At 46.2% G+C, this 19,201-nt stretch overlaps 2 protein-coding genes across 2 annotated transcripts in view; one reads left to right on the plus strand and one right to left on the minus strand.

Annotated features, from left to right (window-relative positions):
• Positions 1-369: 369 nt before the first annotated feature.
• shkbp1 (SH3KBP1 binding protein 1) lies at positions 370-12,712 on the plus strand. The gene is made up of 18 exons (XM_062552907.1): positions 370-525; positions 1,069-1,122; positions 1,224-1,269; positions 1,380-1,453; positions 1,638-1,696; positions 1,989-2,069; positions 2,484-2,651; positions 3,627-3,723; positions 3,995-4,185; positions 5,358-5,473; positions 5,921-6,008; positions 7,128-7,256; positions 7,548-7,718; positions 8,464-8,619; positions 8,976-9,072; positions 9,555-9,739; positions 9,975-10,107; positions 10,733-12,712. Exons 1-18 carry the CDS (start codon positions 479-481, stop codon positions 11,496-11,498), a joined length of 2,658 nt encoding a protein of 885 aa, XP_062408891.1. The 5' UTR covers positions 370-478; the 3' UTR covers positions 11,499-12,712.
• Positions 12,713-18,113: 5,401 nt separating this feature from the next.
• esrrd (estrogen-related receptor delta) overlaps positions 18,114-19,201 on the minus strand; it is a 7,629-nt gene continuing 6,541 nt past the window's right edge. The window contains exon 7 of the mRNA XM_062552007.1: positions 18,114-18,573. Coding sequence (XP_062407991.1) covers positions 18,329-18,573 — 245 coding nt within the window. The 3' untranslated portion in view covers positions 18,114-18,328. The remainder of the gene's footprint in view (positions 18,574-19,201) is intronic.

Raw genomic sequence — 19,201 nt, forward strand, 5'->3', positions numbered from 1 at the left:
CGTGCAGTTGCCAGCGAGGCTTCAATGATAAAATAAAAGTCTGCTGGAAACTTGTGTCTGGTGGAGTTTCATATGGACTAACTTGACATCTTATTCATTTAAATTACATTCTTACTAAAGATGGTATTCAGTAGCCTGCCTCTGAAAGTGGAGCCAGATTAAGAACAAACGATGACTGATGGTAGGCTAGAGTTTCAGAGCCCTACTACTAACTCCTCTATATTATCATGTTAATATTATCAGAGTAATTAAAAAGTAGGCCTACTACCATTGTTTTGAATTGAATTATTACGTCGCAATCTGAAATTCTGGGATGACCTTTAATTTGAATTTTAACTTCATATGCGATACCGGAAGTTAGTTCCGTCAGCGGGGCCACTAATGCTTTTGTTGGGATGAGTACGACTTGGGGAACAGTTTAAATATCTTGTATGTGACACCAGCCGATCATGTACAGTCGTTGACACGAATATCAATCATGTCAAGGATAGGGGATATTATTCATTTGAATGTCGGTGGGAAGAGGTAAGAATATGTTGTGTTTTCCTGACGGATCCATAGCGAAAGTCAGCCGGCTGATGCTAGCAAGCTAGCAGCTAGCCATAGTGGATGACGTTTAGTAGCTAACGCCCTGTCAGGGAGCATTAACGTTAGCCATGCTAGTTCACAAGCGATGCTTTATTCGTACACTCCCGTTAACTGATATCCAGTGGACCAAAAGTCTGCGTTAAGACAACTTCAACAACAACAATAACAACAGAGATTGAAGGAATAGGTCCTTCTTCTTGGCTAGCATCAATGATAGCTATCTAGAATTCTAGTGTTTAGCCAGCAACCTCATCGTTACCTGAATGCTCCTCTGGTTAACTAAAAGTTAGGTCAAAACATCATCATGTTCTGACATTGGGGTGTTCTGGGGTGGCACTTCAAGAGTAGGATTATGCAGTTAACTAATAATATTACATCCTGATTAGTTTATGGGTGGTGTCTTACAATAACACTTGTAAGACACCACCCGACATTTGAACTCGCTTGCTAAATTGTGGCTTTCTTCACTGATCCATTTAGGTTCAGTACTTCAAAGCAGACGCTGACATGGGTTCCCGACTCCTTTTTCTCAAGGTTGGTGATTATTTTGATGTGAATAACATTTAGAATCATTTGCCGTCAGCGAACTGTCATTTCATTTCTAACATGCCCCCTTTGCTTTGAAAACTGACTAGTCTCCTAAGTGGACGGATATCAACTTTGAAAGACGAAACTGGAGCGGTAAGTTGTCATCCATTTCTGCTAGCAAAGTTTCTGTAAATACCAGGCTACTGCATTGTGGGATTTTTCATGCTGTTGTTTACTCTCTCCCACTCGTTATTTATCTACAGATATTCATAGACCGGGACCCCTCACTTTTTGCTCCGATTCTCAACTTCCTCCGAACCAAAGAGCTGCACCCCAGGTATGACTCTAACCTAGTTATTGTGCATAGAAATATAGTCACAGACATTGTCACACAAGCACTCATAACAACATTTTGAATATATCATGGCTGTCTCAATTGATTACTGGAATTGATGTAATCGACATGTCTAAATCGATTTTTTCAATCTAACAACACCTTTGTTTTTGTCTTTCCTTCACAGGTCTGTGGATGTGCATTTACTAATGCATGAAGCGGAGTTCTATGGAATCACTCCCCTTGGTAAGGAGATGAGCGTGTATGCATGCAGCTGTTGATATGAGTTAAAGTATGGGTGCTAATAGGCTACTTAAGGTGCCTGGGATAGAGTTTAGTGCAGACCATGCTGCTGACTGATTACAGTTACATTTTACCAGACTAAACATAAAGGCACGACATAATCTAATAATAACATAATAATTAATCTATCAGGCAGTTAAACTGTGTGTGTGTGTGTGTGTGTGTGTGTGTGTGTGTGTGTGTGTGTGTGTGTGTGTGTGTTTTTAATGTGTGTGTCTCTCTCTGTCCTCCCTAGTGCGTAAGCTGCAGCTGTGCGATGAGCTGGATCGGTCCTCGTGTGGGACTGTACTCTTCAATGGCTACCTTCCTCCTCCAGGTAGGCAGAAGTGTTCCATCATAGGAACTAGACGGGTGGGGTGCCAGCCACCTGAGGGGCCCTGTGATTGTGTTGAGGGCTACACAGTAGTCTGATAAGTTCTGACTGTCAGTATGTCTGTTTGGGCATGTGTGTGTGTTTGTTTGTATGTACACATTGTGTGGTTCTTTACAGTTATTGTCTTTATTTAAATGATTGATGTGGTTGACAATCTGTTTTCTCTATTCTCATGCAAAGTTCTTGTGTGTGTTGTCTGTGTAGGTGTATTAGCACCTATCAAGAGGTTGTTGTCTAGTGTTGATGAAAATGTTCTGTGTGTGTGTGCGTGTGTGTGCGTGTGTGTTCGTGTGTGTGTGTGTGTGTGTGTGTGTGTGTGTGTGTGTGCGCGCTTGTGTGTGTGCGTGTGTGTTGCAGTGTATCCTGTGAAGAGGCGTAACCGGCACAGTGTGGCAGGCCCTCAGTTCATGGGCGGCCGATCGGGCCCAGTGGAGAGGGCACCCGTCCGCCGGAGTAACACCATGCCACCCAACCTGGGCAACGCTGGCATCCTGGGCAGAGCTGCCATGGAGGAGAGGGTGATAGGTGAGAATAGAATAGAATAGAATAGAATATATACTTTTTTGATCCTGTGAGGGAAATTCGTTTCTCTGCATTTAACCCAATTTAACCGAATTAGTGAACACACACAGCACACACACAGTGAGGTGAATCACACACTAACCCAGAGCAGTGAGCTGCCTGCCCAACCAGCGGCGCTCGTGGAGCAGTGAGGGGTTAGGTGCCTTGCTCAAGGGCACTTCAGCCGTGGACTGGTTGGGGATCGAACGGGCAACCCTCCGGTCACAAGTCCGAAACCCTAACCAGTAGGCTACGGCTGCCCCAAACGTCACCTACTGACAATCAATCGATTTGATTCCCAAACCAGCTGTTGCAAGTCCGTGTCATTTTGGATAAAAGTGTCTGCTAAACGTCACTCAACTGTAGCTTTTAACTCAACAGTGTTTTTGTCAAGTGTATGTGTACATGTTGAACAAAAATGTAAGCGTCGTTAACACTTTGGTTTTTGAGCTCACATGTTTCATGATATGTTAGATTTACTGAAGGTTTAGATATGATTTGTTGAAGGTTTACTTTTCTCAGATTTATACAGTAGTTCTATGCAGTTCTTCACAAATGTATAGTATTAGTCTTTGTTAGTGAGCACTTCATCTAGTCCGAATAATCCATCCGCCTGACATGGGTGACACATCAAGACCTGATCAAAAAGACGTGGAACTGATTAAATGCTGATTATTGCAAAGATGTTCCTTGGACTGGTCACAATAAAAGTCCAGGTTAAATGTGCCGTCATCACAAAACACAATGTTTCCGATTTCAAAACACAACGTTTCTATGGTATAAGTATGAGTAATTGCAATAATGAAATCAAAACTTGCTGCAATAATAGGAGTTTGGGTTATTGTGTATAACTCTCAATCAGAAGGCAAATGAGTTATGAGTTTTACGGTGATGATGACGAGTTTGATTGATGACTGTCCCTTCACCCCCCTCTGCCAGGCTCTGGTTCAGCGATGGATGCAGGGATGGTGCGTATCGTCTGTGGGCATCACAACTGGATTGCCGTGGCGTACGCCCAGTTCGTCGTCTGTTACAGGTGAGTCAGTGCCCAAGCCACCACCACGGTTTCCTCTGCACGGAACACAAGAATGACAGATGATGATCGTTAGTTTTAACATCTAAGTGATATTATCAAGGTTTCGCATGTTTTTTAGGTAGCTAGCTGACTGCTTTTTACTGTATCCAGTACAGTACAGTCATTCTACAGAACTTTCTCTGGTATATTATATATTGTTCATGTTCTCTCTCTTTCTCTCTCTCTCTCCCTCTCTCTCTCTCTCTCTCTCTCTCTCTCTCTCTCTCTCCAGGATGAAGGAATCATCAGGTTGGCAGCAGGTGTTCACTAGCCCGCGGCTGGACTGGGTGATCGACCGCGTGGCCCTCAACGCCAAGGTGATGGGAGGCTCGATAGGCGACAACGACAAGATGGTAGCTGTGGCCGCGGGGACCGAGATCATCCTGTGGGCCATCTGCCCTGACGGCAACGGCAACGAGATAGGTGAGATGGAGACCCCTCTGAGAGGAAAGAAAGTAACACGCTGCAGGCGTGACCCCTTTAGTCAGTTTTGGACTAACTGGGTACCCTCTGAGCACTAATAGGCTCTCAGGTGTTGGGCTATTGATGACAAAAGACAGATATACTATATTTAAATTCTTGCTGTAAGGGCTCTTTCGTATCTTAATGGTTCTGTATGGAGTCCTCTGTGTAGAGATTCTTCGTAGAGGCGTTTTATAGGTATGCAAACTATTTTAGAGAAAATATGGTGTTAATGTAGAATAATTTTCTTGCTACAGTTAGATCTCTAAACTATCTCTTGTAGCTGTAACACACACACACACACACACACACACACACACACACAGAGAAAAAGAGAGGGAGAGAGACACACGCACATACACATACACATACACACACATACACCCTAACAGGAGGCTGATTGTGACTGGACTCCGGATGAGCAGAGTGTTTACTGCAGTGCTGAATGGGAGGAAGTCAGTGATGAGCAAACATCCTGCCGTCTTCCTGCCCAACACTACGGACATTACAGCAGCAGCCTCAGCCCCAGGATCAGTGGCACAGGCCGAATGGCACAGGCTGAGTGCTTCCTCCGCTGCTACAGTGAGGAGGTCTGTCTGAGGGACGCTTGGAGCTCACGTACTGTAGCTCAGTGATTGGATGCTGGACTAGTGCACTCGCAGCTTCCGTTGTTGATTGGGAAACAGTTTATAGCGAAAAGATTGACTGTGTCACGTCACAGGTGATTTTAGTAAATTATGAAAAGAGACGGTAGATAATATAAATAGATATAATGGTAATGTTTTCTGTTTGTCGTGATGTTGGTTTTGGATAAATAAAATAAGATTAGTATCTGTGCTTGCTGACTGAGGAGAGGAGATTTAGGAGGAGAGGGGATTATTCACTTTGAATAAATTAAAGTCAGTGCAGTTGGCTCTGGATATGTTTCCGTCAGTCTCTCCTGTCTGCCTACAGAGGATTTTTTAACTTGTGTTGTTTCTGATGATGTTAGCCTTGTTTCTGGTGACTTCGGCCTTGTTTCTGGTGACTTTGTCCTTGTTTCTAGAGATTCTATACTTGTTTCTAGAGACTGTAGTGTTTTTCTAGCCTTGTTTCTGGTGACAGCAGTTTATTGTCTTGTGTTTTCTGTGCAGGTGTGTTCAGCTTGAACGTGCCCGTGGAGGCACTCTTCTTCGTGGGTAACCAGCTCATCGCCACCAGCCACACGGGAAAAGTGGGCGTCTGGAATGCTGTTACCAAGCACTGGCAGGTAACCAGGCCACAGCTAATTTTTAACAGTAATTTCCTGTGTATTAGCCACATTGTGTATGAGCCGCAGGACAGTGTTTTATGCTGGTTAAAAGAAACAAAACCATATTAATACAATATTAACTGACCCCGCGTATTAAGTTATTAACCTCATAATGTATAAGTCGCGGCTAATAGTTGGGAAACAGTAGGCAATATATGGGATTCATTTGTTGAGGGAAATGATCAATATTTTAGCACCATTGGTTGTGTGAATAAATCAGTCAGATACATTATCATAGTCATCATCATCAACCATTGTTTATTCAGGGAAGATTGACAGACCATTAGGCTCTGTTTAAAAGCTCTGTTACAATACTGTATCCTAACATGCTAAGAGATAAATAGTGTAGTCAGTGTAATCTCTGTTTGTGCGATGACCTCTCTTTTCCCCTCCTTTTTGCACCAGAATCAGGACGTGGTTCCCATCAACAGCTACGACACGGCCGGGTCCTTCCTCATCCTGGGCTGCAACAACGGCTCCATCTACTACATCGGTACGCCACTGCAGCCCTCTCCCTGGTCCTCACCTGCTTTTGTGTCTTTTTTTTTCACTTCTGGGATTCTGTCTGGGATGAGGGGATGAATGGATGGCTGTGGAGATAGAAGAGTGATTCTTGAGTGCGACCGTTTCTTTTTTCATTTTCTAGATAGAAGTGTGTAAATCTCTTTGAGAATCTGTCCACATTAACAGTGCTTGAAGTTCTCAGGCACTGTTCCTGCATTCAGGCTAGGCTATATGTGAAGACGTGAAAATAGATTGGCATCTCTTCAATCATTTCTGATAACATCAGGCACAGAAATTCTCCTTGCTTTAAGCCCTGCATTGAGCTGCGTTTGATTCTCTCTGTTGTTTTGTTGCCTCTGAGGCTACGTTAGGCCTTGTCAGTGTTGTCTGTGTGTTTTTGGTTTGTTTCAAATGGAGGAAGTGATCAGCCAGCAAGCCTAAATAGATAACGCCCCCATAGAGATCCATAGAGACTCTCTGCCGGCACATTGTTCTCTGCTCTGTTCTCCACAGATTGCCATTGATTTGGGTCAGTTTGTCTTAGTTTGCGCTTCTCTCCAGCCTGACCGCAAGGCTGATGAGGTTGAATAGGGAAATTGAACACCTCCACAGATCCTCCGGTACACACTTGTGGCTCTGTATTTGACACTGAGGTTGTGTGTACAGACTTAAGAGTGTGTGTGGGTTAGGGCTGCAACTAACGATTGTTTTCTTAATTAATCAAAGACATTTCGTGCACTGTCATAGAGTGAGTAAAGCTGAAAATATTCAAGTTTAAGAAGCTACAGTACATTGAGATCATTTTTTTTTAATTTATTTTCCTTAATGAAAGGACACAATTCAATTAATTTGATAGTCAACAACTGATCGATTAATCATTAAAGCGTTAAAGTGCGTGTGGAGGAGAATTGTACGAGTACACGACATGTCTGTGTGCAATAGTGCGTGCAAATATATCTCTTTCTTTATATACATTATATGTGTGTCTGTTTCTCTCTCGCTTCCTCTCTCTCTCTCTCTCTCTTGCTTCCTCTCTCTCACTGTCGCTATCACCATCTCTGCGTGTGTATGTGTATGTATCTATATGTATTTTTGTGTGTTTGCTCAGACGTGCAGAAGTTCCCTCTGCGGATGAAGGATAACGACCTGCTGGTGACGGAGCTGTACCGAGACCCCAGCGAAGACGCCATCACTGCCCTCAGCGTGTACCTCACGCCCAAAACAAGCATCATGAAATGTGATTCACTCCTTATATTACGTTACACACACACAAACACACACATACACACACACTTTTAAGTTAATTTCTTCTCTATTAATAATGTATTAATGTTCTTTAATGTTTTTTTATGAGTGGCCTTTAAAATTAATGGTGTAATCAAACTGTCAATTTTTTTTTTAGTAATTGTGTTTTGTTCATGTAGTTATTTGATCAGACAAATCCTAACCTGTAAATGGTGTGTGTGCATGTATGTGGTGCGTGTGTATTTTTATGTATGTGATGTATTTGTGTGTGTGTGTAACTCAGGTGACAGCGGTAACTGGATTGAGATTGCGTACGGCACCAGCTCCGGGACGGTGCGCGTGATCGTGCAGCACCCTGAGACGGTGGGCTCGGGCCCGCAGCTCTTCCAGACCTTCTCCGTCCACCGCAGCCCCGTCACCAAGATCATGCTGTCCGAGAAGCACCTCATATCAGGTACGCCTGTCTTTACCGGATAGACGGGGAAACACACACACCGCAGCCCCGTCACCAAGATCATGCTGTCCGAGAAGCACCTCATCTCAGGTACGCCTGTCTTTACCAGATAGACGGGGAAATACAAACACACACCTGGTCATCAACATTGAGCTCTCTGAGAAACCCGTCATCTCAGGTTCACAAATACGCAAACATAGGTGAGCGTTTGCAAACAGTTTGAACGAATCTTCGTACTTACACATCTCATTTCCGGTTCACCCGCCCTTACTACTAAAAAATAATGTGATCGACAGGTAAACACACACCTTAATAGCTTACGGACAGTTCCCTTTTTGACCAAGGTTGGGGAATCTTGTCCTTCTGAAGCATTTTTCACACAAGGCTACACAAGTCGTAGTTTCCCAAACGAGACATGGTGTGAGTTGTGCTTCCCAGCTGGAGAGTGTTTATGCGCCAGATAACACACAACTGAATTTGGATTACTACCCCCTAGCAGGGCACTGCTCCTGATGCTGGACTGGTGCTGCAGCTGCTTCACAAGTGCTCAGAGCAGTCCCTGTGTTTGTTGTTTTCTGTTTGTGTTTGTTGTGTTAGTTGTTGTGGTGTTTTATAATATGTGTTTTAAGTTGTCTCGGTTGTTATTTGTCTTTGTTGTGTTGTGATGTTTTGCACTATGTGTTTTATGTCCTCTAAGTTCCTGTTTGTGTTATTGTTGTTGTTGCTGTTGTTGTTGTTGCTGCAGTGTGTGCGGACAACAACCACGTGCGCACCTGGACAGTGACGCGTTTCCGCGGGATGATCTCCACACAGCCGGGCTCCACGCCACTCTCCTCCTTCAAGATCCTCTCGCTGGACGACATCGACGGCCACGCTGGCTGTGGTGCCGGCACAGAGATCGGTCAGTCACAGAGAGGGAGGGGGTACAGGGCTGGGTTAAAGGTTAAAGGTTAAAGGTTAACCTCAACCTCTCATCAGGGGAGTTTTGAACATTCTATCAAAAGATTCTGCTCTGAAACTACAATTCCGTGTTGTATTCAGATATTACATTAAAATTCCACATTGAACCCCGATATTATTTAGAATGCCGCCGCTGCTCTGTTGTGACTGTAACTGCTAATGGAGGTTAGACACCACTCGCGTTGCTGGTTGCTTCATCCGTAGACTATGAAATAGTTTCCATAGCAGTATTGCATAGCAGTCTGCTGGCTTGTCCTGCAGTGCGTTTAGTGCAGATGTTCCATCCTCTTCCCGCAGGGCCGTACGGGGAGAGAGACGACCAGCAGGTGTTCATCCAGAGAGTGGTGCCCGACACCGACAAGCTCTACGTCCGACTCTCGTCCAACGGGAAGAGGTCAGTCCCACTGGTTCAGTTCAGTGGAATCTGTATCTGATGATTGGTTAGATTTAAGAAATTAACCACCAGCTCTTCCATGGATATGTGTGTACTATATGTGTGACTTTGCCAGTGAACATATGGCCTTAAATTACAGTTGTATACATACAATTTCTATCCTCAGAAGCCATTAGTTCCCATAGGCATATGGATATGAATATGTCTTCCAGAGAGCAGTATACTGTAGCCTTTAAGGGGAGAGAACGTTCACCAGAGCACACAGAGTTTTAGTTGGTGCACCACAATAAAAATGAAAAATAAAAAACCGAAGCAATAAAAAAATATCTAAATCCCAACTCTGTGTGCTCTGGTGGTCAATGCAGTGGATCGAGCTTTTTCAGCATCTAGCCCTTCGAAGTAGGCCAAGCTGAATGTTCCTCTGATGTCATTTCCTGCGTGACCTTTGCCCCCCCCCCCCCCCCCGGTCTGTGTCCTGCCAGGGTGTGCGAGGTGCGCTCGGTGGACGGCACGTCCATCACGGCCTTCATGGTGCACGAGTGCGAGGGCTCCAGCCGCATCGGCTCGCGGCCCCGCCGCTACCTCTTCAGTGGCCACGGCAACGGCAGCATCCAGATGTGGGACTTGACCACCGCCATGGAGATCGCCGGGAAGGTCGACATCAAAGGTCAGGAGCCTGACGGGCAGCGCCGCGCTGCTGTGAACCACAAACACTGAAGTTTTCACCCCAGTTGTCATTATTGACATCAATGGTTATGGTTATGCTACTGGGCAGAAGTCTTTGTCCAAAGCGACTTACAAACCACCATAACATAAGCCACTGACAATTAGGAAGTAGTTGTACGGATGGATGTGATTGGTTGGTTGCTGAAATCTGATTGGTGTTATGTGTTGATTGGCAGCGCTGGGCGGGCCTACGGAGGAGGAGCTGCTGGAACTGCTGGATCAGTGTGACCTGGCGTTGACCCGGACGCCGGACATGAGTCCAGCCGCCTCACTCACACACTCCAGCACACCACGCACATCCACCTGCAGGTACAGATGACACACACACACGCACACACACACATTCACATACACATATTCACACAGACACACACACACACACACACACATTCACATTCACACACACACACACACACACACATTTACACTTACACACACATTGACAATCACACACTCATGGACCCAACTGACTGACATGAATGCAGAAACCTGACTGGCACACACACTCATCATACATCTGTGTCTATCTGTCTTAGCAGGAGGATAATCTGCTTATCTTGTTTCTTCCATTATCTAACTCCTCTAACTCTATCTCTTTCTCTCCCCCCCTCTCTCGCTCTTGTTCTCCCACACTCTCTCTCTCTTTTCCCTCTCCCCCACTCCCCCCTCTCTCCCACACTCACTCTCTCCTTCCGACACTCTTTCTCTCCCTCTCTCTCTCCTTCTCTCTCCCTCTCCCACCACACTCTCTCCCTTTCTCTCCACACACTCCACACACACACACACTCACTCTCTCTCTCTCTCTCTCTCTCTCTCTCTCTCTCTCTCTCTCTCTCTCTCCCTCTCTCTCTCCTTCTCTCTCTCCCTCTCCCTCACACTCTCTCTCTCTCTCTCTCTCTCCCCCCTCCCTCTCCTCCTCTGTCCTGTCCTCCAGCCTGGTGTCCCAGTCCAGTGAGCGCGGTGTGGTCCTCCGCGGTGCTGCCGTGGCCGGTCTGACGGGCAGCCTCCCGCGCCAGGCGCCCCTGGTGCCCTTCTCCCGCCCCTCCCCGGGGGCAGATGCAGGCCCTGGGCGTGAGCCAGGCGTCGCTGAGCGGCAGCAGCGTGGGCGGGGGCAGCCCCCTCCCCTCCCGCGGCCCCCCCGAGGCCCTGCGGCGCGGCAGCTTCGCCGAGCGCTGCCAGGAGAGGGCCAAGGGCGCCGAGGGCATGGGCATGGGCCAGGGATGGGCGCGGGCGTGGACCCGGCGGGCGCCGGGAGGCGCAGTCTGGCCGTGTCCAGCGAGCTGGAGGCGCGTCTGGGGCTCCGCTCGCCGCCCGTCTTCCCCTCTTCGTCCCCCTCCCATCCTCCTCATCCTCACCCCCACTCGCACCCCTCGTCTCCGTCTCAGGCTGCCCTGGCGGCAGCTGCAGCGGCGGGGCCTTCGTCGTCCTCATCGTCCTCCTCCTCCTCCTCCATGAGGAGGTCTCCGTCGGGCGTGTTGTCTGGAGCGGGCGCAGTAGCGGGCGCAGGAGCGGGCGTGGGCCCGGCCCTCAGCCCGACGCGCTCCCAGACGCCCGTCTCTCCCCCGCGCCGACCCTCCGCCACTCCCGCCAGCCCCAGTGCTGAGCCCACGCCCCCTGACGGCACCAGCCCCGCCTCCGACAGTCTAGCGTCGCCCCCGGCACCCAGCCCCAAACCACACATGAATGAGACAAGCTTTTGATTTGGGTGTGTGTGTGTGTGTGTGCGTGTGTGTGCGTGTGTGTGTGTGTGTGTGCGTGTGTGTGTGTGTGTGCGTGTGTGTGTGTGTGTGTGCGTGTGTGCGCGCATTTTTGCAAACAAATATGTAGCTAAAGTAAATCTTTTAAGATTACAGGATCTTTTTTAATGACTGCAATCTCTAAATGTCTTCCATGAAGTCTTTGCAGTTGTGTCAAGGGCTTCCCAACCATAGCTTTACCATGGGGGCACGGGTTGGCGTTTTATGAGTTACTGTTTCTATTATATATTGGTTTTGTTTAGTTTTTTTCCTAACGTATGACGTATGAATTGAACCACATTGAGTCCGATATTTTATACGATTAATTCGCTCGCTCTGTCTCTTCGGGCCTCAGTGTTGCACTGTTGAGCTCCAGACGTAGCGTAAGCATTCCTCCCTCTCGACTCCATATCCATGAGAAGCCATGTGCTTGCACAAAGAGAAACCGAAAGAAATTCATTCCACGGCTTCAGATGGGGTGTGGGGCTCGGGTCAAACAGAAGCAGGTGGACTTTTAAGCCGAGGGTTACCGTTGTCAGTGGCGCTCTCAGAACCGGGACGATTGGGCCCGGGGGCATCAGGGATCTTCTCGTACCCTGTAGTACCAGAGTCCAGAACCTTGGGCCCAGATTGGAGTTGACCACAGAAGTGGCTTATGCCCCTTTGAAACCCAGTTCCAGAGTGGGTGGGACATATCAGTGTTGAGCGGGAACAGTCTCACACGATTGGACCAGAACTTAACTGTCAATCCAGACTTCCAGGTTGACGAGTTTTGCTTTGGCCATTTTGTGATATTCTATTCACTACAGGAAGCTCAGTTAGATTTGATTGTAAGTGTGCCCTGCTTGGCTATGCTAACATACAATAATATGATCATATTCTTTTGGTTCTTCCTCCGCAGAACAGAAACCACTCATTGGCTGTGTATGTCCAGACAGTTTTGCCCTCTTGAGAGCACGGCCAGGGTCCATATTTACTCCTTCATACTGTATGTCCAAGCTAGACACCATAGCTATGGATTAGGAGGCACAACAGGGCCATTTCAAGTGTGTGTGTGTGTGTGTGTGTGTGTGTGTGTGTGTGTGTGTGTGTGTGTGTGTGTGTGTGTGTGTGTGTGTGTGTGTGTGTGTGTGTGTGTGTGTGTGTGTGTGTGTGTGTGTGTGTGTGGGGGGGGGGGGGGTAGGTAGGTTGAGTTGCCTTGCTGTGTGTTTGAGTGCCTTGCTGAGGATGGGATACTAACACTGCCAATCAAGATCAGATGGCCAACAGAGATGTGTGTGTGTGTGCGTGCGTGTGTGTGATCTCCCTTTATATCTAAGTGCTTCAGAAGGTTCTCTGCACACTGGAGTGTGTCACCCAGCTAGTCTGCTCCTGCTCCAAGCCCACACTGTGCTTCAGGCTGTCCGAGTCACTGGCGCTGTGCGCACACAACTGTCTTGGTCTCACACTGGCGTCCCTTGTCTCTCGTTTGTGTTTGTGTTGTTGGTTTATGGGATGCACGTCTTGTTTTTTTTTTGTTTTTTTGTTCTTTCAAATGCATTCCTCATAAATAGACCATCGGAGTCGGAACCGTTTGTTTCTAGTAACGGGAGCGAACTCACTGGCTTTCCGTTAAAGGGACAGTGTTCCTTCAAATGTGCTTCCTTGACTGAATGCTTTACGGTCTGACAGATTTTTATGCAACCCCCTAGATGAACTCGAGTGCTCATTTCAATCACAAAGTATGGACCAGTAGGGTACTCCATGTATGTGGTTTAGTCACACATCGAGGTAAGGTCACTCCGTTAAGTGGTAAACCTCCTAATAGAGGAGCTGTGTAACAAAACAATGCCATTGTTAACTTACCAAGGTTTGTCACTGAGCCATGTACTTGGAGTGTCGGTGTTGGTGTTTGGGAACAGCGTTGCTTGTTTTTTTTTTTTAAGTTCTTTTATCAGGTATTTTGTCAGACTACTACCGTAAGATAGACAGGGTCCCTCAAGCACAGTGTGTGTGTGTATGTGTATGTGTGTAACCTTGTTAATTGTGCTCATGATGCTGTTTGTTCCCCTATGTGTTGTCGTGCTGTTTTTAAAGAGAATCAGTTTATCATAGAAGACTGAGCTCTCAAGTCATAACTACTGGACACATCAGAGAAACCTGCAGAAAGAATATCATGAAGACACAGAAACCGATCTGTTCTGTGTGTGTATGCAAAATGGTGTTTTAAATTGTACAATGTTACTGGCCTAACGGCTTCCTAAAGAATTTAATAATAAAAACTATAAAGGTGTGTTTGTGTCAGAAGTTTTGCATTTAGAACGCTCTACACTCTTCCAGCAATCACAGTACACAACACACACTGTAACAATGTAATTTCATAAAAAGCATTTTACTCAGAGAAATTGAGATAACTGGCAGTTAAGTCCATCCAGTGATGCAGGAGCGTTGTACAGTATGTTCGTTATTAGAAGTCAAAAGCCTGTGGCCGTAAGCAAACTACTGCGAGTGACGGCCTGTAGCTTTGCCTGATCGGCTTAACACTAGAAGCGCCGCGCCGTTCTGACCCACTTATACCTAGAAGCGCCGCGCCCCGGTCATTTGACCGCTTTGACGACCTACTAGAAGCGCCGTGCTGTTGTGAACTACTTAAAGCGCGGCGAGGCGGTCAAATGACCGCTGAGTCCTTAGACTGGGAGGCTTTTACTTACACATAATGATCGCAAGATGGCGCTTCGTGCACGAATGAAATCGTTTGGTCATAAATTCAGTTTGCACTAAGCCATGTCATTCGTGTCAGACCGTGTTGTTGATAATCTGTGGTTGTTTGTTTCATTATGACATACAGCACGTTTGAGTTATCTGTTAATGTATTTGTGTTGATTTGTGTTGTTAAAAACTTTGGAAGAGTTCTTGAACAAACCTTAAGCAAACTTGACTTTCAACTAAAATGCTCTAAAAGTGAATGTGGCTAGTTCTAATTCACTCCCCAAATTCACTTCTATTCATTTAATAGGTAGCCTATGTTCGCGCTGCCGAAAATGATCGGACCTGGTCACCTGGAACAAAGAGCCTAATAGTCTGGTTTCAATTACACAGTAGCCAGGATTTCATGCCGCATTTTACAGGCTACCGTGGCTACTTTCTAAAACAACTTTCATTCATTTAGGGAGAAGATCTAGGGTCTAGCTACATCGGAGGGAGGGAGATAGAGAGAGCTATGCTGAGCAGGCATAGGCGTGAGAAGTAGCATAATTTAAAATAATGAGTGAATGATATTCTCTGTTTTGCGAATGTGTAGGCTATGTTTGCGATGTCTGCTGAAAAAAAAGCTAGGCCTATTGTTTCTACAATTTAAGCTAACTTCTATGTGAATTCGAGATTCAGCATTGAGACACACATTTTCTCCTAGTTAACAAGCAGAGTCGTAGCTCACTGGTTAGAGCTTCGGCTTGATCACCCAAGGGTTGCTGGTTCGATCCCCAACCTATTCCTGACGGAAGTTCTTTTGGGCATCAATAAAGTAGGCTATATATTCTTTTCGATTCACATAACTACACGCACGCTGGCGAATTCGAACATTCTGAAACGCGCATATGCGATGAAACATGATTGCGCATTCTTCCACGGGTTGCCTAAACAGCCAGCTTACAGCATAGTCTATGCAGGGGACAGATAGATGGGGTGGGGGTGGGGAGGCAGTTCCTCAATGCCTCGGTGATATCTGTAGCCTAAGTATCCTAGACGAGTGTATGGGGGAGGGGGATGATCGGTTTCAAATAGGCTGCAATTTGCTTTGAGAACGGCTGGCTAATGAAGTTGTTGGCTGGCTAGCTGGCTCAGCCAAAACTTTAATGCAGCCGCCACAGTTTTCATGACTGATAATGGCTTTAGTTGCCACTTCATGTCTACAGATGTGTATATTGTATTAGATATCAACACACAATGTTATTGTATTGTTTTGGACAACGTTCTGCACGTTTCACTTCAATGTAGACTGCATGCGTTCATTGCGTTGTGAACAGCGCAGCAATCTCTGGAAAGGAAACGGTGGAAGTCGCATCAGTAGGCTAGCTAATAGCCTATCACGTTCAATGCTGTAAATCCATCTGTTCCAGAATATTTGGTTCATATCATCAATCTTTGGTTTTGGTGTTTGTGCAACCGGGCCCTGACGATTTAACAAAAGTCTGAGTAGCCCTACGTAGGAATTAGGAAAGTAGAAATGTAAGGTGAGATCAAAATCAGGCTACTTTGTTTGCTGCTTTTCCCCATGTCATTTTCATTGGTCGTCAACTCACTGGGAGTCCTGTGTGTCGTAGCAACGAGCACAATACTGATGTGGTGTGTCCAGTGGGAAAATCTCATGTAGGCCTAGTTTCTAGGCTATCGTTTATTTTTTCGCGTGTCACTATGATATAATTATTTTTAGATGCAAAAAGTCTAACTGGCTTTGTCAAAGTTTGTCAGTTGGCGGCAGAAAATGATTGGCTGGCGAAATTATTTTTCGTTAATGGTAGGCCTAAACATATTGCGATTCATCCGTTTATTTCAGATAGGTTGTTATTAAAAACCATTAACAAAAAATAATTGTTCATCGACGTTTAAAAACGGTCAGTAAATTCTATCGATATAAGATTTTGCACTTCGCTCCTGCCGAGATGTGAACACGGGTCTCCGGCGTTGCAGACAGGAGTGTTAACGCTGCGCCAATTGACATTATACAACAAGTGCGTTAGGATAGGTCTTTGACTTGACGTAACTCAGTCAGTCCAGCAAATATGTAAGAAAATGCTTATACATTAGTCTGAGCTTTAAAAGATAGCCTACAAATAGAAGATAAGATGTACAACTATGAATGTACGTAGGCATACGCGCCCTACGTACATAAATAGGCTACGACGAAAATTACACATGTAGGCCTGTCGCAACGTTTTCAAAACAAACTCGCATTTTACCACTGTAAATCGCCTCCATAGACTATGCCATGTAAATGAAAAATAGTTATTAAAATAAAGCACATATATAATACATGTTGCACATATATAAACGATATGTTTTATGGTAAAATATTATTCTCATGCCCGACTGACAGGAAATCCTTGCGACATCTGCTGTGAGAAAAGAGAATAGCAGCCTGAACAAAAATGGCCGAACGCGAGACAACATAGTGTTGTCACATAAGTGAGCGCAAAATAGCTCTAAACTAGCTTGTACCGGAGTGCTTTTGATCATGTAAAAATTCTGGGTGACAAAACACGCGTATTTAGGAAAAGTCGTGAACGTAGGGTCCTGGAATTTAATCGAGTGAAAAGATTTTTTTTTTTTTGTAATCGCTGCGGTCAAATGACCGCAGCCCGGCAGTTCTAGGTATATCTAGGTCAAACCCCCACGGCGCTTCTAGGAATACGCGTCAGCGGTCAAATGACCGGCGCTTGGCGCTTCTAGTGTTAAAGGAAGATGATCACAGCTTTGCTTGCCTCAACCAAACACCCTCTTGAGAACATCCAGTCACAGATACAGAACACTATGTCAATGTGTCAATCATCTTCGTCATTGGTGAGCCAGACAGGAGAACAGTATGAAACTGATTTGTTCCATACACGGCTTCCCTCTGAGCTGAACTACAGTACCTGTGTCTCTGTGTGACTAATGCCCATCTGACACTGATACTTATCTGACAAAATGGCAGCTAACAGCACAGTGAGTCAGAATATGAATAATTATCTAGACAGCAGCTAGGCCTGATATGGCTCTGGCCAGGGTAAACCAAAACCGACAAGTTCTGTTCGAACTGCGTCTGGACAGTGCAGTTTATTTGTGTGTCAGTCAGATCATCAGTACACATCATCACAAAAATGTCATTAGAATGTTCTAAACAAGGTTCCATTTGGTGATAAAATAATGAACTAAAGTGGCCATTATGAATGGCAAGTTCTAGATCTGTAGGGCATAATTGTGGAATGACTTGCAGAAAAGTAGTCTATGGTTAACAAGTGATACAAATGAGATTTGATCGTCTACGGCAGAGTGTGTAGTAATGTGAGAACACCCATTGGTACTGATAGGAGCTGAGTCTAGAAACAGTCGCTACCTGCAGCTACAGCATACTGTGTGTGAGTGTGAATCTGTTAACCCTCATTAAAAACCCTTCAGGAGTTGAGTCTCGAACCATTTACTGTCTCAACAGTTAAGAGTACAGTCTGTCAGTGAATCAGTATATTCTGTGATCACCGAGTGCAGTCTTGTTTGGGTGAAGTGAAGTGGGAAGTGGTCAGGATTGGACCTGATTCGTGGTTAGCCAGTGGCGGCTGTATGAACGTAAACAGTGCAGTGTGTCGATGTGTTTACTTCCAAGTGCCCATGGGAACACTGATATAAATACTCTGAATAAATAATTCAGTGATAGAAAAATAGCTCTTCAGTATTAAAATGCTTTACAGGTTCACCTTAGAAATGTCAGGTTAGTGCATTTTTAAAGTTTTTTTTTTTGGTTGATGTTTCACTTTGATTTTTTTTACTTAAATAGAATTAGAAAAAAAATAATACTCCTTTTTCCTCACCCAAAAGCCCACCCCCCTCCCCTTCCCCTAGAAAAAAAAACAACTATAAAAGCTGATTGGTCCATTGCTGATTGCGTCACTCTGGGCAACCCTACAGCACAGTTCACGGCAAGCTGGGGCTCTCGTTCTCTTTCCGCCACATCTCAAACGATCCGCTCGATCCGCGACCACGATCGCGTCGGCATCGGGCGTCGTCGGGCGTCGTCGCGTGGCTTCCTTGTCGCCTGGCCTCGCCCGCCCGCCGCGGAGGCCTCAGATCTTGTTGTCGAGCATCTCCAGGAAGAGCTTGTGCATGGGCACGCGGCGCTCGCGGTGCAGCCGGGAGAAGGCGTCCACGGCGCGCGCCGCCGTCTGGCGCAGCAGCGGCAGCGTCATGAGCAGTCGGCCGGCGCGGTGCGGCTCCGCGGGGTGCTGACCGCTCTCGTGCTCCTGCAGCGCCTCGTGGAGGCCGTCGCGGAAACGCTGCACCGCCTCCGCGCCCTCCAGGTTCGCCGCGTCTGTCAGAAAGACACACACACACACACACATTTAATCATCTCTTCATATAGGCCTATATGCTGTGTAAAACCAAAAACACAGGACATACATACTGAGGTATGGTTAAAGAAGGAAAGAGTCACTAACTGTACACACACACATGCACACACACACACACACACACACACACACACACACACACATGCATACTCCACATCAGTCACCAAGGTCAGGATGGGCCTCTAGGCAGGCTAGGGTGGGTGTGTTTCTCACCCACTCCACTGTACACACACACACACACACACACTCAGGCATACGTAGGTCCCCTCCCTCTTGTTGCTCTCAGTGTCAAGTCCCATTGTCCACCTCATTTGTTCCCCAAACATGCTTTAATAGGCACTGCAAGGGCACCTCCAGTCAAAGCATTCTGCCTTTTGTTTTCTATTATGGTGGCACGGGCAAAGACAATCGTCGTTCCACCCTGATAAGCATGTGCCGTGTGTGTGTCTATGTGTGTGTGTGAGTGTGTGTAGTGGCACACATTGTGTGTAACCTCCAGGAGAAATGGGCTTGCGAGAGAGAGACAGGGGCTTGGGAAAGACGGGCAGAAATGATTTATTGATCCCTGCCGTGCCCTAGAGCACAGAG

Source organism: Sardina pilchardus, chromosome 13 (assembly GCF_963854185.1).
Source record: "Sardina pilchardus chromosome 13, fSarPil1.1, whole genome shotgun sequence".
Taxonomy (NCBI): Eukaryota; Metazoa; Chordata; class Actinopteri; order Clupeiformes; family Clupeidae; genus Sardina; species Sardina pilchardus.